Raw genomic sequence first — 16455 nt, forward strand, 5'->3', positions numbered from 1 at the left:
CACTACATCCTCCTTTCAGGTAGTTGTAGAGAGTGGTAAGATTCCCCCTGAGCCTTCTCTTCTCCAGACTGAATGACCTCAGTTCCCTCAGCTGTTCCTCATCACACTTGTACTCCAGACCTTTCACCAGCTCCATTGCCCTTCCCTGGACCCACTCCAGCATCTCAGTGTCTCTCTTGTAGTGAGGGGCCCAAAACCAAACACAGCAGGGTGAAGCCTCACCAGTGCTGAGTACAGGAGGATGATCACTTCCCTGGTCCTGCTGGCTAAGCTATTTCTGATACAGGCCAGGATGCTGTTGGCCTTCTTGGCTGCCTGGGCACAAACTGACTTATGTTCAGTGGCTGTCAATCAGCATCCCCAGGACCTTACATTAATCTGAAGATAAAAGTCTACATATTTAACATACAGCAGACTGAAATGCACTTCATACACTATCGTTCTCGCTTTTTTCTGTATATTATCCCAGTATATGTTTAACATTACCCACACAAGCAGGATCCCTGAGCTTGCAAATCCAACATCTGTACAGTCACACTGTACATCAACACCAGTATGACATAAATTTGAGTTCTGTAAATGACGATACCTTCAGAGCGCATGAATAGGCCTTTTCTCCTACATTAAAGGATGTCGGATCATCATCATCCAGATTTTCCCAAATCCTAACATCTCCATCACTGCCACAAGTTACAATGCAGCTGTGGAAGGACATGAGATACGTTAAAATTCAGGAATGGACAAGACAGTCACTGTGACTTTCAATCACAAAATGAAAATATTACTAAAATGTTAGGGGGTGACGGGTTTATATCAAAACACAATTCACACAATGCAATACAGTGAATACTTACATTTATTATGTCTAAGTAACTTATTAAACATGAAGGGAGGGAAAAGTCAGGTCTGGGTAGCATAACACAGTACCACGAGTCTCTGACAACTGCCTAGGCCTGGCACTCATCTGAACTGACCCTTAGATATTACTGGTCAATCCACTTTTTTCCAGAATTAAGAGTGAATTTTTCAAAAGACTTAATTAGTACCAATTTCTCCCAGAACTGGGTATTTAACTGCCTCTTAAGACTTCATAATCAGCTGTAAGGTAAGTTTTCAAAGGTCAGGACAAAACTAAGAGTGTTAATGCTTACTTGAGTGAAGTTTAACAAGCTTAAGATGTAGGCCTGGGCCTACAGAACCCTTGAAAAATAGTAAATATGAAATTCAAGTTTGATGGGGTTAACTTTCACAGTTTTAATGCAGTAAACAGTAACCTGAAGTCACAGGGCAAATATACAGAAGTTTGTGTGGAATTTTTAATCAAAGACATCATGAATCTATAACCAAGACTTGCATTCTTTCAAAAGTTGTTTGCAGTCCCAAATAAAACTAATTAAGCAGCAAAATGTTACAAAGCCAGTGGTAAAGCTGTGACATTGCTCTTCTCAGTTCTGTAATGTCTATACATTGACAGCAACACAACACTGTGCTGATATTGAGTATACTGATGCTAGAGAGTCCGGCAGTAGTGGACCAGTGGTATCTGGCAGAGATGTCTGCACCCATTTTTATTTGCATTGTAATGGCAAACGAAGCTTTTTGTGGTTTCAATGGATTGTTATTATACTAACTCTTAACAGTAGTTTTTGTACCAAGTCTAATGAACTAAAGAAAGGCATAAGATACTTTAGACTTCATAGAATCACAGAATGATAGAATGGTTTGGGTTGAAAGGAGACCTTAAAGCCCCCCTGCCACAGGCAGGGCCACCTTCCACTAGACCAAAGCCCATTCCAGCCTTGTCTTGAACACTGACAGGAATGGGGCAGCCACAGATTCTCTGGGCAACCTGTGCCTGTGCCTCACCACCATCTTAGAGAAGAACTTGCTCCTAATGACTCATCTAAAAAAAAAAAACATTAAATTTTAAAGCCATTCCATCTCGTCCTATCAAGGAACTTAAGCTATACTCAGAAAACTTACCCTTTGAGTTCATTTTGAGAGGGCTTGCTCCCTTGTTTACCTTTTATTTTTAATCAATAAAAAGATAATAGCAAACATTTAGCTCGTATTTATACATTTAAATCTAGCATAGGAATAAAACAAAAAGAAAGCAAGCCCAGTACTGGAATTCTTCACCTATATTTTTAATTTCTCAGTGCATATGTGAACGTATTTACTCCCACACTACAACGATTTCTGCTAGATTCTAAGAAATCATTTATAAAAGGCACATATAGAGTTTATAAATATACACACATATATATATGCTAACATTTAAATTATAAATCAATCACTTCAACACTCAGGTCATCAAAATATGTCACATTGCCAGTTCTCGACACAGGCAAAACTCAAAAGGATTTCCCAGACCAAGCCAGGTCATAAACTCATGCACAGAAGCAGCTGGTGAACTTTTGGGAAAGCAACAGACAGAAGCAAGAGCATTTCCTCTTCCAGAATACACTTCATCCTGGTTTCTAGGAATTACTGATTTGTTTCTGGAAAGAAGGCAGCTCCAGGGAGACGTTAGAGCAGCCTTCCTTTAGGTACCTAAAGGGACCGGCAAGAAATCTGGAGAGGAGCTTCTTACAAGAGCATGTAGTGACAGAACAAGGGGGAATGGCTTTAAACTGACAGAGGGGAGACTTAGATGAGATGTTAGGAAGAAGTTCTTCCCTGTGAGAGTGGTGAGGCACTAGCACAGGTTGCCCAGAGAAAATGTGGCCGCCCCATCCCTGGCAGTGTTCAAGGCCAGGTTGGTCAAGGCTTGGAGCAACCTGGTGTAGTGGAAGGTGTCCCTGCCCATGGCAGGGGGTTGGAACTGGATGAGCTTTGAGGTGTCTTCCAACCCAAACCATTCTATGACAATTAGGCAGTTACCTCCCAGTGTCATTGAAGCAGACGTCCGTGTGGCCTTCGGTATGGCCGTACCGCATTGGCTTTAGTGCAGATGGCATCTTCACTCTCACCTATTTATTTAGTAGGATAAAAGACAAATAAAATTAACTGAAAGGAAAAGCTTCGGTCCGAGCCTCAGACAGGGTCAGAGGGCAGGGTCAGAGGAACACAGGGCTCGGCCACCAGCTGTCCACAGCTTGGCCTAAGCGGGTTAGAGCCGGGCACATGTCCGAAACGGGCCTGCACCTCCTTACATCGAAAAGGCCAGGCCGTGGAAACGAATGAAGAAAGAAAAGAGGGGAAAACCGGGTTACGGGGGGGGGGGGGGGGGGGGGGGGGGGGCGGACCGCCTGCCGGGGCCTGAGCCTCAGGCGGTCAGAGCAGAGCTAGGCCAGACTACCCACCGGCCCTGGCAGGGACCCCCTTACCCCCCAGGAGGCCGCAGCTCCCCCAGCTCCGCCCGCCAAGGCAAAGGAAGGCCGGGGCCGCACTACCATCCACTTACCGCCTACAAGCCCGCCACCCGCTTCCAGCGTTCCCGCGCCCGGCACTGCCGCCCGGCCCACCCTGGGGCCGGCCTCGGCTCGTCAGAGCCCGGGGCGGGGCTGCGCCCAGGCGGGGCCGGGGCTGAGGCCGGCCCCGGCCCGCCGGCAGAGAGGGGATGGCGGCGACAAGCGCTGCTTGGGCCGCCTCGCAGCGATTCAGCTCCGGCGGCTGAGGGCACCCGGCGCTGCCACCGCCTCGACCCAGCCGCTGCGAGAGCTCGCACACTGTGGAGGTGCCGGCTGCCTTCTTCCTCCTCCTCGCCCCGGGTCAGGCCGCCCTACCCGGCTGAGAGAACGACTTGGGCGGCGAGCGGCTCCGCCGGGTAGGGCAGCCCAGCGCGAGCGGCCGCTCCCTCCGGGCGATCGTAAGTCGGGGTCGGGAGGAGCCGGGCGGGCGGAGGCTGAGGCGGCGGCGGCCCGGTCACCGGGTGGGCTCGGTCCCCGCTTTTGCTGTGGAAAACTGTGTGTGGGTGCACACCGGTGTATATATCTTAATGTATGAAGTGCATCTGCATTTACTGTATATGCTTACTTACGTTTAATGGCAGAGCCTCAAGAGGCACAGGGATCGCAAAGAAAGCCTAAATGAGGGGCAGTGTCCTTCATCCCCCCTTAGCCAAAATCCCCATAACAACCAAGTGTTGCAGAGAGGTCGGGGGTGTTCCGGCCCGAGTAAAGGCTGCAGGATCAAACCCATTTGGCAATCGTTATGGTAATTACGGAATTACGCTGTAATTACAGCCATCCCGATGCGTGTGCTAGATGCAGTTGACAGTGGTTGTAGTTAGGCAGGTAGCGACTGCGCTGCAAAAATCATTAAGCTTTCATGCGCTGAAAAATAGGACGAAAACATCGTGGTTTAATTTGATTTATTTCTTGAAGGACAATAAAATGTTAGAGCTCAACACACCTGAAATAAGGATAATAAAAGAAACCAAACCCGAGTTACGTGTTTTCCCTTTATGTAGCTTTAATGATCTGTCCCAGTTTATTCTTATTTCTAAGAAAAATTGCTCCCAGGCAAACCCCTTTTACCTTCAGTTTTGCTCTGCCGCAGTTACCGGTGATTGGGGTGAGCAGAGTAATTTCTATTGGAAATGTGGTTGGGCTCTCTGTAACAGCCACATCGTCGGTACTTTCATGAATGAGTAAGTGACAGCATTACAAAGCAGGCACGCTTCTCTTTAACAGAAAAAATATGCCCAGATTTCATTATTAAACCTCGTGGCTGCCGTGTAGAGACATGTTTTCCATGGGTGTCTCCTGACATATTTCAGTAAATCGTGATTTCTGGTGAGGATATAGTGTTCTAGCAAAATGATTGGAGTTCAACTGTGTATTAGATGAGTGGGAAGACCGAGCTATTCTTACTGCAGTCTTAATGTAAGCCACTGCCTGGGACAAACGCATGTCAACTGCATTTATTTGTCTTTATTATTTTAATTTGCAGAGACTCTCATGCGAACTGTACCTAAAATATTTTACAATATAAAAGCCATTTTAAATTCGGTTCTATTTAACAACTAAATTCATTGTTTCAAGGTGCTTCCTGCTGGAATAACTCTCTGGCACGGGAAGACTGGGGGGAGGTTTTTCGGGTGGTGCGGGGATTCCACGGCTATTTGGCCAAGGGACTGCAGGCCTTGTGGTTTGCTCACGTCTGAGGTGGCACGGCATCAAATGCAAAGTTATTCTTTAAATCCGGTCAGGAACTCAACCTGCTGTTGACTTGATTAATAGGTGTAAGTGGCTGCGAGTGGAGCAGCAGGGCGGGAGCCGGGAATCGCGCTGCTCTCCTACTCGGTTTCTGGGTGGAGCGTGAAGTGTTGGTCACGGACCATAAAGCTTTTACTGATATAGTGTTTGAGAGGCTGCTGTGGTCTGGCAGGCGCTGCGTGCGTCTCTCCTTCTGCACATGAGCAGCCCTCACCTTTGGAACCTGCTTCCAGATGACTTCCACCTCCTGGGTATGGGTAGAACAGTGTTGGGGTTAGATGGGCATGGTCGCATTGCCGCCCTCCTCCTGCAGGTACACGGACCCAGGGCGAATCAAGGGTATTCCAAGGAAGAAATATTGTAGGTTAATTACCACCGGTACCTTTAGACAATCGCTTTCTTGTGTGAGTGCGATTATTGCTTTAATTGGCTGGAAGGGCCTCTGGAGGTATTTTTGGATGGTATCATAAATCAAAATAAGCATTGTTAAAACTGAAGAAAAATAATTTCAGACAGAGGAATTGAGACTTAATGTTATCCTTAATCGGCTGGGCTTTTTTCCAAAATAAGTCAGTAACAGCTCAACTTCAGTGGGAAGGTCAGATTTTAAAATGCGGTCTTGTGGCAAAAATCTAATTGGTGAAATTAATGAAAATGGCGTGTGACTGTTAAGATTTTTTTAAAATAACTTTTATGCGAGTTGAAATTAAAAAGTTCTCCAGTTTACTGTAGCTTGCTCTTCTCTCTCAGGATTTTATTAGCTCTAGAAGAATATCAACTTCTATAACAATTCCAAGTCTGATTTATTGTTCCTTGTGTGAGTCTCCTTGTTTAAATAGAGGCATAATAAATCAGTGCTTTGGTTTTGTGTGCTTGAACAGAAGACTTTCATAAGACTTCTTTCACTAGAAGGGTCATGCAGCATGGGAGCACCAGAGAGGTGGTGGGACCTCTGTTCTCAGAGGTTTGCAGGACATGGCCAGACCAGGACATGGCTCCCCTGAGCCCACGCTGCCAGCAGTCTGCTTCCAAGCATGAGGGAGGGCTGGAGACACGCCATCATCTGCTGCTTCGTTATACTGAAAGGGAAGTAGTTTAATGAAGACTTGGAGGTACTGGGTAGAGGCAAGGATTCAGTGGCTCATGACACAAATATCTAGTTAAAGCAATTCAGTATTTATTGAATAAATTAAAAAAGGAAGGTCTGTCTACACTTATGGCTTTGATTCTCCTATTGGAGTTATTGACTATTTGCTGCTGATTTAATTAGACATATGGTGAGGCTGTAACAGTTGTTGATTGCAGGCTACCTCTGGCTAGGAGGTAAAATTGTTATTGTCTCCAAATAGCTGCTAGATACGGCTTTCAGTTTGGGGTTAAGTCTTAGTGTTGAGGCATCAGTGCTTGAAAGAAAAAGCATCTTGTGCAGCCATCTGTACCCCCCCCCCCTCCCCCCCGCAGCCTGGCGAGAGACGTGCCTCTGAAGGAGGGAGCTGTGCACGTTTTAAAAACAACAACAAAATCCACCCAGCTCCGCTTGTCCTCAGGAACTGTAAGCTGTGACAGTGCTGGATAACCTTGAACTACAAGCCAGATCCTTTGGCCCGAAATGAACTCTGCTTATCCCTGCACGTTGCTTTATCTTTGCTCTTAGATATAAGAGTTTCAAGCATAAGGCTTTTGTCAAGTCTGCCTGCTTCTGAGATGCCTAAGGTATCCCCACATAGGTAAAGGCTTTTGTAGGCAGGAGACTAATTATATCTACCAAAGGATCTCAAAACAGTGTTGGACTCCTCCATTTAACCTTGCCTGTAGGGAAAAGTACTCTGTGTCTTCCCTCTTTTATCCTTGCCCTCCTATCCTGCTCTTTCACTTGCGTTCCAGCCATTAATGGATGTACGGTACACAGCATTTCCCCTGGACGTTTGAAGTGAAAGGAATAGCTGGTTTAGGTGCATAGCCTTAAGTGGCGATACCGCACTGAATGCCTTGCTGCACTTTATGCCTTTTTCTTTCTGTCACCCAAATTATGTTTGGTTCCCATTTTACTGGGCCTGTGAATCACGAATTTGAAAGGTTATGAAAGCATGACCCCTTCTTGGAATGCCAAACAGTGGGATCTGGGCACTTAAATACACTCTGACTGATGCGTGTTTCAGAAGGCAGCTTGCCTGTGAACACGAGGACATTTGCAACACATTTGGAAACAGGGGCTTTATCTCCTGACTCACAAGCTGACCATTGACCCATCCTTTACTCTTCCTTCACAAGGTCAAGTCCAAACCTGGTTTTTGTAGGATATCTCTTTTTCTTCATATATTCCATGCTCTTTTCACAGGTCTGGTGCTATGTCGGATTAGCAATTACTGCTCTGACAGAATTGGTGCCTCAGTTCCAGCAGTCTTCAAACCCCAGGGAAACAGCTCTCTGTGTTGCTGGCTAATGGGCCATGTCTTACAGCATCACGTGCTGTTTCTCCAGTTTAAGTTTCAGGGTTCAGGTACCACTAATGGCTCATGATAGAAGAAAGGTACAAAGTAGAAGGTGCCTTTATAGTTACATACAACAACAACAACCCAGGAATGACATGAACACTGAGCTTGCTTCAGTTGCAGACTGAAGTCAGGACATAACAGGCTTTTTGTACAAAACTTCTGGGTTTGTACATTTGGCAGTTTTTAATTAAAAGCCCATATTCTGCTTATTCTTATTCCTTATGTGGACTGAACATGTAGAATGAGATAGTTGAAGATTTTAAAAGCAATTACAGCCTGTCATATCCTAATTTTTAAGTACTTGACTTTGCAATCTCAGTGGTATCTCTCTGTCCAATTAAAAATCCCATATATAGGGAGTTAATGTATTTTACCACAGGATGAATCTAGAATAACTTTTTGTCTTCAGTTACTTCTAATTATCACCAGGGTAAATGAGATTTCTTTGTTTTCCTCTTTTCTAATTGTGGAGAAAATTCAGTGCTCTACTCTAGTTGTTTCTAGAATAAAAATATCAATGTTACAAAAGCAATCCATGAATCTTGGTCAAAATGTGTTTCGGGTCTCAGATAAATGAGACCTGTCAGCAGGTTTCTCCTATCTGCATTACATCCTGCAGTGTTTTCACTGAAAAGTGGTTTGCAAAATCCTGAGAAAAGAAAAAGAGATCTTTATTTTCAGCTTTGATTTGTAATCGCTGGAATATGGATCCCATTCTGTAATTCTGCTTGGTACCAGTGAGGTGCTATTCATCTAGACTGCTTTAATGCCAGCAGGTTTTCAACCTATTTGCAATATTTAACCTCTCTTACCCTCATTCTACATCTGTGCATCTCCTCCCTTCCCTTTCCTTTTCCTTTTCCCTACAGCTCTCAGGTTTGGGGGTTGTGAATAACGAATGGAACGTCCAAAATTCCTGGGTGAAAGTTACATCTAGGATGCATTTGGCCCACAGAGTGCATGTGAGCCTTTTGGCACAGCAGTTTTATTCTTTTACTGAAAGCAGAGGCTCGAACTCGGGCTGCACAGCCCCGGGGGACAGCAGAGAGGTTGTGTCATGCTGGCTAATCCTGATTGAATGGAGAGAGGAAGTGGATGCCCTTTTCTTTTCCTGCTTAGTATTTACCATTTCAATTAGTTAAAACAAAAAACCTAAACCAAAACATTGAAAAAACCCAAACACGCAACTAAAACCCCATAGCCAAAAAACCCCTCCGTGGAATAGAGGAGCCCAATGTTGTTTTGGTGAAAAAGCATCATGAGACGTGATGGGAAACATTTCTGCATTCTGCCACGCCTCAGGAGAGTATAGCATATATAACATACTGCTATCTATGTAGGTTGGAAAAATTTGTTCTACTTTCAACTGGATAATCATAAGAGGCTTCTTTTTTTCAAAGTGCAACATTCTAAAGGAAACCTCTTATCTGTTTGAGAATTCAATATGCTTTTGGAAACAAAAGAGAATGAAGTCAGCAACCGTAGGTTTCAGAGCAACGCTGATTTTAATAATGTAAACTTCCTTCTCTAACGAGCAATAAGCAGTTCCATCTTTCACAGCCTTTTAAAATTGCTTTGAGTAAGGTACTGGATTGTTTTAATCCTTTTCAGTATGTAAAGCCCCAGATATTTCAATCCCTTAGGGACCTGGTATTTTCTAGCTCCATTCGAAAAGGCAGAGGAAAACAGCTTTCAGAAATTGATGAAATCTGTCACTGATATAATTTTTTTTTTTTTTTTTTTTTAATCCAGAAAGTGACCCAAAAGTGTCATTTAAGAAACAGATCTCTGGCATCCCACCCTGTGGATTAGTAGCAAACAGGCATATCATCTAGGTACAGTAGCTCTTTGTACTCTGACCTAGTTGCTTCTGTTCTGGCTTGTTCCTTCTTGAAAGGTTATTTGGAAGAGATACAGAATTTGCTCATTAAACAGCTCAAGAGTATCACTTGCCACTTGAAGCCCTTCCGTTTAAAATGGACCCTAGCATAGTAGGGGTGCCAACACCCAAAACTCTCTGCTCTGCTGTGTATTCAGAATGGATATTCTAAAATCATGTAAGGTGGTTTATTACAAAAGATGTTCTTCCTAAGGGAAGGTTAAGATAGCCCTGTCTGGGATCTGGCTGGTATTTTTGGGGTTACTGGTTAATTCATCTTTATCATATTACTTCCCATGCTTAGCAATTGGTTGTTGCTGTTGTCCTGTATACACCTGCATTGGTCTTGTGTTAGCTGTTAAAGCAGCTGTGTTTTCTTTCCCCTTAGGTATTTCCAGAAAGTGCCTCAAAGAAGCTTCTTTATGTAGGAAAACTGTGCAAGAAACGTAGTGTGCTTTCTGGCAACTCATGAAGTAGAGCTGTCAAAATGGCAGAAAATAAGGACAATAATATTAAAAACGCAGATGTGAGACCCAAAAGCAGCAGGAGCAGAAGCGCGGACAGAAAGGATGGTTATGTCTGGAGTGGAAAGAAGCTCTCCTGGTCAAAAAAGAGCGAGCATTGTTCTGATGCTGAAACAGCAAGTGCTGAGGGAAGATCAGGGACTAATTTAAGGAGCCAAGAAAGGAAGTATAGCTGCTCGTCTATAGAGTTGGATCTAGACCGCTCGTGTGGTCACAAGTTTTTAGGCCGATCTCTCAAACAGAAGCTGCAAGATGCTGTGGGTCAGTGCTTTCCCATAAAGAATTGTAGCAGTCGGCACACCTCAGGACTGCCATCAAAAAGAAAAATTCATATCAGTGAGTTAATGCTAGATAAGTGTCCTTTCCCTCCGCGCTCGGAGCTAGCTTTTCGGTGGCACTTGATCAAAAGGCATACAGCCCCTATAAGTCCAAAAGCAGAAGACTGGTTAATTGCTGATTTATCCCAGCATGAGGAACGGGATGATCAGCTGCGAGATGATGAGATTGCCAACGGGGGAGTGGACTCTCCCTCCCAGTCCGGTGACTTTACGGACAGCAGTTCCTCTAGGGGTGATTCAAGGTATGAGTTGGTTACAGGTAAGGTGGTAAGGAGCAGTAAAGATGAGAGCGATATGGACTCCGATGATGAAGTTGTAACACTGTGCACAAGCTCTAGGAAAAGAAACAAGCCCAAATGGGAAACGGATGATGAGCTGCTACGGATGGAAACACCTCCAAAATACCATACACAGATTGATTATGTCCACTGCCTAGTCCCAGACCTCCTCCAGATCAATAATAATCCCTGCTACTGGGGAGTCATGGATAAATATGCAGCTGAGGCACTGCTAGAAGGAAAGCCGGAGGGAACATTTTTGTTACGAGATTCTGCCCAAGAAGACTATTTGTTTTCTGTGAGCTTCAGGCGCTACAGTCGTTCCCTTCATGCACGAATAGAGCAGTGGAATCACAACTTCAGCTTTGATGCCCATGATCCTTGTGTTTTCCATTCTCCTGATATCACGGGACTCCTAGAGCACTATAAAGATCCAAGTTCCTGTATGTTCTTTGAACCACTTTTATCCACTCCACTGAACAGGACTTTTCCTTTTTCTCTTCAACATATATGTAGAACAGTTATTTGCAACTGTACAACTTATGATGGTATTGATGCACTTCCCATTCCTCCATCGGTGAAGCTGTATCTGAAGGAATATCATTATAAGTCAAAAGTTAGAGTACTCAGGATTGATGTACCAGAGCAGCAAAGCTAGGAAATATTTTTGTGAAAGAATGAGATTGTCTCTAAGCAGACAAATAGTATGTTCAGTCTTTCTTCCTTCTATGGTGTGTTTTTTTAATAGCAATTTGGTTTATTTCTTTTTCCTTCCTTCAGATTATTTACCACCCGAAGGAGCCTCTGTCTAAGGCTCTTTTATCCAAATGTACTTTGATTCTTCACAGCTCTCTTTTTTAGAAATGGTATTCCTTGTGGGCTTTTGGTACTGTTCCCAGACTAGAGTTTTATGGAATTTCAGGTAGGCTTTCTGGTATTTCTATAGGTAGGTAGTCTTTAGATCTTAAAAAAAAACCTAAAAATCAGTTTTGAACTTGATCTTTTTTATTGTAATTTACATGTGTTGCTGACATGTTTGAGATAATGCACTGTTAACTAAAGATTGACTCATTTGTATTTTCTGCATTTCTTTTGAGTGCTCTACCCTCTGTGTGCGTGTCTGTCTGTCCATCCATATCTAATACAGCAAATTCATCAGTCTATTTCTAACATGACTATTCCAAGCAAAATGAAGTTTGAAAGAGGATATGATCTTTCTATAAATATGTCAGGAGACTAAACACCAGGGAGAGGGAAAAAGAATTCAAGTTAAGGACAACACTCAGTACAGGAACAAACTTGTATAAACTGGTTGTGAAAAGATTTTGCTTGGAAAAGAAAAAGCTTGTCCCCATCAGAGCAATGCAGTTCTGGAACAGCTTTTCATTTTGTATAATAGCAGTAAAAAGCAAACTACTCGTAAATTGGGATTTGATCAGTGTCTGGAAGGGATAATGGTACACTTACTAATGATACATGGGGCTTGGACTTGGTAACTGTTTCTGTGTTACTCTTTCATTAGAAATACCCAGTTTTCACTAAAAGAGCTGCTGCTTCTTATATGCTAAAGCACAGAGGGAGAGAATGAAGATATTTCCTTAAAAATCTGCATATTAAACTATCTGATCTTGCATGGTTGATCCTAAGGTGAAGATCAATAACTTTTCTACTTTGTCAGTAGGAGAGTTGGTATTTTAATAAGTATAGTTAAAAAAAGTCTGGAGCTTTTTCTTGCAACGTGAAGCATTTGGTCGAATGGCCTCCTGCCAAATTCCATGTACGGGAAAACCATGCATGGATAATGCTTCTAAAAGCATTACTTACATTACATGGATAGGAAGATCTGCTGCTGAATTACTGGTGAAATCCCACCGAGACTCAGTGGATCTGTGTTCAGGCAAGAAACTATTGCTTTCCAGGCTGGCCTCGAGGCAGAGGCACAGCTCCAGGAGGTGCAGGAGCAGCCTGTAATTCTGTTGTATCCATCTGTATGTGCTTCATTTCTATCTGAATCTTTTAATTTCACCTTGTACAGAATCCGACAGGTTTGTAGACATCAAATCTGTCCTTCAGGCTGGGTACTCTGGAGTTAGCAAAGAAGATTTGGCACGCAACTCCACCTGCCACCTGTCTTGTCCCCTCCCTGAGCAAAGAAAACCTTTTCCACTGAACTGCTGTCACTGTGATGATGTAAACACATTTCTAGGGACATCTGCTTAGAGACCAGCCTGTTTGTTTTCACCGTGTTTTAAATAGGTTTTGAACCAAAGTCTCCAGGGAGAAAATGCTAACACATCAATCTATGGCATCACACGTGGATGGATATGCTACAGGACAAACTCTCAGCTGCTATAAATCAGCGTGGCTTTATTGATACACTTATACCAGCTGAGATTCTCCCTCCTCCATATGCAAACGTAATAGCATGACTGATGTCAGAAAAATTACCCTTTTTTTCTGTCATCTTTTCCTTGCGCTGCTTCCATTCAACTGACATTGCCTTTTGCATAAGCTGTGTTTTATCAAGGCCAGCTTCATACTAGTAAATCCCTTTTTCCCCCCTATCACTACCATTTTCCAAATACAAAGTGAGTGAGCAGGAGGGTTCATCTCCGCTCTGTTCTTTTCCACAGCACCCATCATGGTGCAGTGGTGGGCTGTGGTTTGCCATGGCTGCAGTGCAAAGTCAAAGTCTTGACTTCACAGAGTGACATCAGAGATATTTGCAATCTGCTTCACTAAAATTCTCTTTCAGAAACTCTTAATTAGGGCAAAACACTCATCATTTTAGAGAGAGATTAGCATTATTATTTCAAGAACACAAAAAATAGATTTTGACCAAAAGTCATACTTGAAAGTTAGCAAAGGCCACCACCTCTTTCAAAACCAGCAGATTTTGTCCCTTGAAAATGAAAGGCCGTTAAGCAACCTTTTTGGGGGGTATAGTTCCCTGATGCACTGTGTTTTCAGTGTCATAGGCAGCCTACATTGTTTTGACATTAGTCGATGCATCACTTACCCAAAAACTTCTTGAGCACTCCAAATTTAGGAGACCTATATAATACAGCAGTTGGGGGAAGAAGGTGTGGTGCATAAAAATAGTGCCTTTGGACTGTGGGCCAGTTAACTGCGTTTATTTAGAGGAAATCAGATGTAGAAAATACTGACAAATGAGCTTTTGTGGAAATTCACCCCATTCTTTCCTGTTTTATTTGTCCAGATCATACCTGTGTGACATTTGTACCTAATGCCATTGAGTTGTGTATACATGTGCAGTCTGAGAAAGATCTGTTTCATGAAGTATGCATTTTTTTGTGAAAGAACTCAAAAGATCTATTTTGCTTAAATCCAAGTACCCTTTTATCTTTTCTCTCTTTTTTCTTTTTCTTTTCCTAAGACTTGTAGAAATTAATTGATTTTACAGTATGCCAAAAATTGTGGCCCTAAATTTTTCCTCCCACAGCTGCCATTAGCAGTCTTACCAGTGCTGCTCACTCAAATAATCTAACACCTTGATCTGAAGTGTGATCCAAAGGTAGCCAACTCTTTGAAGTTCAGTGTTAAAGCCCTACAAAACAATTAGTCTCAGAAACAGGAACTTCCATTTTCTAAATCCAAGCTCTTGCAAGATGGAGATCCCAAGTTCTTCAGCATAAAGATTAAACTTGGAATGAGGAAAATATGGAGGTGTGTGGAAAAACACATGCTCAAGGCTACACAGCAGGTCAGTCAGTTGAGTGAGGACACAATCCAGAGGTGACCCTGGCCACAGCCCCTCCATTTAGGGGTAGCTACCTGTCATTGGGAATTGTATGCGTGTGACGTGGTTTGTGTTGGTCTGTAGGTGATTCCATAGGAGGATAGTATGAATACAGCATATTGAGTCAGTGTGAGCAGCTTCGGGTAAGAAAAGAGATCTGATTTTGATAAAATTATTCCGATATGGAGGGGCGGGAAAAGGTCAGGTTCTTGGTGCACACTGGACAAACAACATACACTAGCTATTTTTACAGGATGGTTTAAAAAAATTAAATACTCTTTCCAATAATTGTGTTCTCTGGAGTTTGCTTTTGCTTGAAGTGACTTTTTGCAGCTCTATAGTCATGCCAGGCGTTGGCCCAGTGCCGTGAACACAGAGCAACTTCAGCTCCATTGATGGATTTGGTGGTTTGTGTGCCCGATAGTTGGGAGTACACATTTCTTCTCCATTTTCCTATTCTCAGCACTTGTCTTGAAGAAATACAGGTCACAATTAGAGCAGGATGTCTGTATCTATAGTAGCATATCCAGCGTGAAAAGAAAACAAATGCGTGATCATAACTGAAATGCTTTCCTTTCAATGATACCAGTGTGTTTCCAATATAAAGAAGAAATCCTTGTATGATGCAGTCATGCATGGCTTTACTGTAAAATTGACATGCTCTTAAATAATTAAGAGGGGGGATGCTTTAATTTGGAAAAAGGATGCTGAAGGAAGGAGGTTAAAGGAAGCTTTTAGTCAGCTCTAGTCTTAGATTTATTGATCTAGTGATCAATCCCTTTCTCTTTCCTGAATTTAAAGCTAATGGGAGACTGTGGTCAGAGATGAGTGGCTTTTAGTTAAGGTTTTTGACTCTTATAAATAATACAACAAATCTCCTAGTAAGTAATAAGATATAAGATACTCCCTCATTCTTTTTAAATAGAACAAATGTGGCAAACAAGACTCAGCTGTAATTTTTGAAGTCATTTATTAGACAAATTGCTCCTCTCTACTTCTTTTACAAGAGAGACATAAACCATTATATTATTTATTCATGAATCATAGCCATTAAGATGATAAATCAAATTATCAGCTTCCTGTCTGTCTTCAGTTTTAATCATTTTTTATAGTTCATGCAATATGAAGACAACTTCCTTCCTATGAAACAAGAGACCTTCAGAGACCTTTTTATTGTAAACGCACATTTCCTTCCCATTTTTAAGTATATCCTAGTGATTTTCTCTGTCAATTTTATCTGCAATAAAAATCCAATAAGGAACTTGTCCATTGATTCACTGTAGGAAAGGTAGCTATGAAGTAAGTGATTTTGGTTAACCTCTGAAATAATGGAGCACTGGAAAACACAGTTAAAGGATTTTTTTTCTGCCACCCCTAAACGTGCATGATACTATCATACATTTAATAGAGATAAATAGTTAATAGAGAGAAATCTTGACACAAGCTCACATACTCATGGTAAGGCCTTTCTCAAAAGGTTTAATGTGACTCTGCAGTAGTATCACTTTTAAAAACACATTTAAGCTTACTTTCTTTGCTACATTCACACAGAAAGAATGTCTTTGCCTCTTCCCATAAGGTGGGAGAGCTATGGTTACTTTGTATGAGCTGAGATGGTTTCTCACATCCTTTCTTCGCTTGTTTTCTCTCTGCATGTCTGGTTCAGCATCTAAAGCAGTCATAGGATGAGCTGCACATGACATGGTGTGGGTGGAGAAGTCATCCATTCAGAAAGAAATGCACATTGATTTCCATTCCAAACACTGGCAGCTAACTGGTTTTAAACTTGATTGTCCTTGTTAAATACTACTCTCAGGAAGCACTGATGAGGTCAGAGTTACTGAAGATAGAAAAGGAGCCTCTGCATCATTAGAAATACTTGTGCTACAGTGTAAAAATCAATACTTGTTTACTCAACTCTATGAATAATAGAGTTTTGAATGTAAATTTATAATTTATGCATCTGAAATCTATAGCATGGGGCTGACGTGAGGTGCAGTAACTTCCATCTTTACATCC

General features: G+C 42.5%; 2 protein-coding genes across 3 annotated transcripts in view; one reads left to right on the forward strand and one right to left on the reverse strand.

Annotated features, from left to right (window-relative positions):
• WDHD1 (WD repeat and HMG-box DNA binding protein 1) overlaps nt 1-3516 on the reverse strand; it is a 32345-nt gene extending 28829 nt beyond the window's left edge. Inside the window, exons 1-3 of the mRNA XM_061462598.1 lie at nt 3403-3516; nt 2884-2967; nt 590-701 (exon numbers count right to left, since the gene is read on the reverse strand). Of these exons, the coding sequence (XP_061318582.1) occupies nt 590-701; nt 2884-2960 (189 nt within the window). The 5' untranslated portion in view covers nt 2961-2967; nt 3403-3516. The remainder of the gene's footprint in view (nt 1-589; nt 702-2883; nt 2968-3402) is intronic.
• A 28-nt stretch (nt 3517-3544) lies between these two features.
• SOCS4 (suppressor of cytokine signaling 4) lies at nt 3545-14724 on the forward strand. 2 transcript variants are annotated; one of them, XM_061462608.1, is made up of 2 exons: nt 3545-3713; nt 9925-14724. In XM_061462608.1, exon 2 carries the CDS (start codon nt 10024-10026, stop codon nt 11332-11334), a length of 1311 nt encoding a protein of 436 aa, XP_061318592.1. In that variant the 5' UTR covers nt 3545-3713; nt 9925-10023; the 3' UTR covers nt 11335-14724. The 2 variants fall into 2 exon arrangements, with proteins under 2 accessions (XP_061318592.1, XP_061318591.1); XM_061462607.1 differs by having other exon boundaries at nt 3560-3811.
• The last annotated feature ends 1731 nt before the right edge of the window (nt 14725-16455 follow it).

Source organism: Pezoporus flaviventris, unplaced genomic scaffold (genome assembly GCF_033815535.1).
Source record: "Pezoporus flaviventris isolate CSIRO_AGI_PZ_B2104156 unplaced genomic scaffold, CSIRO_AGI_Pfla_v1 ptg000035l, whole genome shotgun sequence".
In the NCBI taxonomy this organism is placed as follows: domain Eukaryota; kingdom Metazoa; phylum Chordata; class Aves; order Psittaciformes; family Psittacidae; genus Pezoporus; species Pezoporus flaviventris.

What these genes read in the sequence shown, in the direction of transcription:
- SOCS4 (XM_061462608.1), top strand. Translation starts at nt 10,024, where the DNA reads ATGGCAGAAAATAAGGACAATAATATTAAAAACGCAGATGTGAGACCC.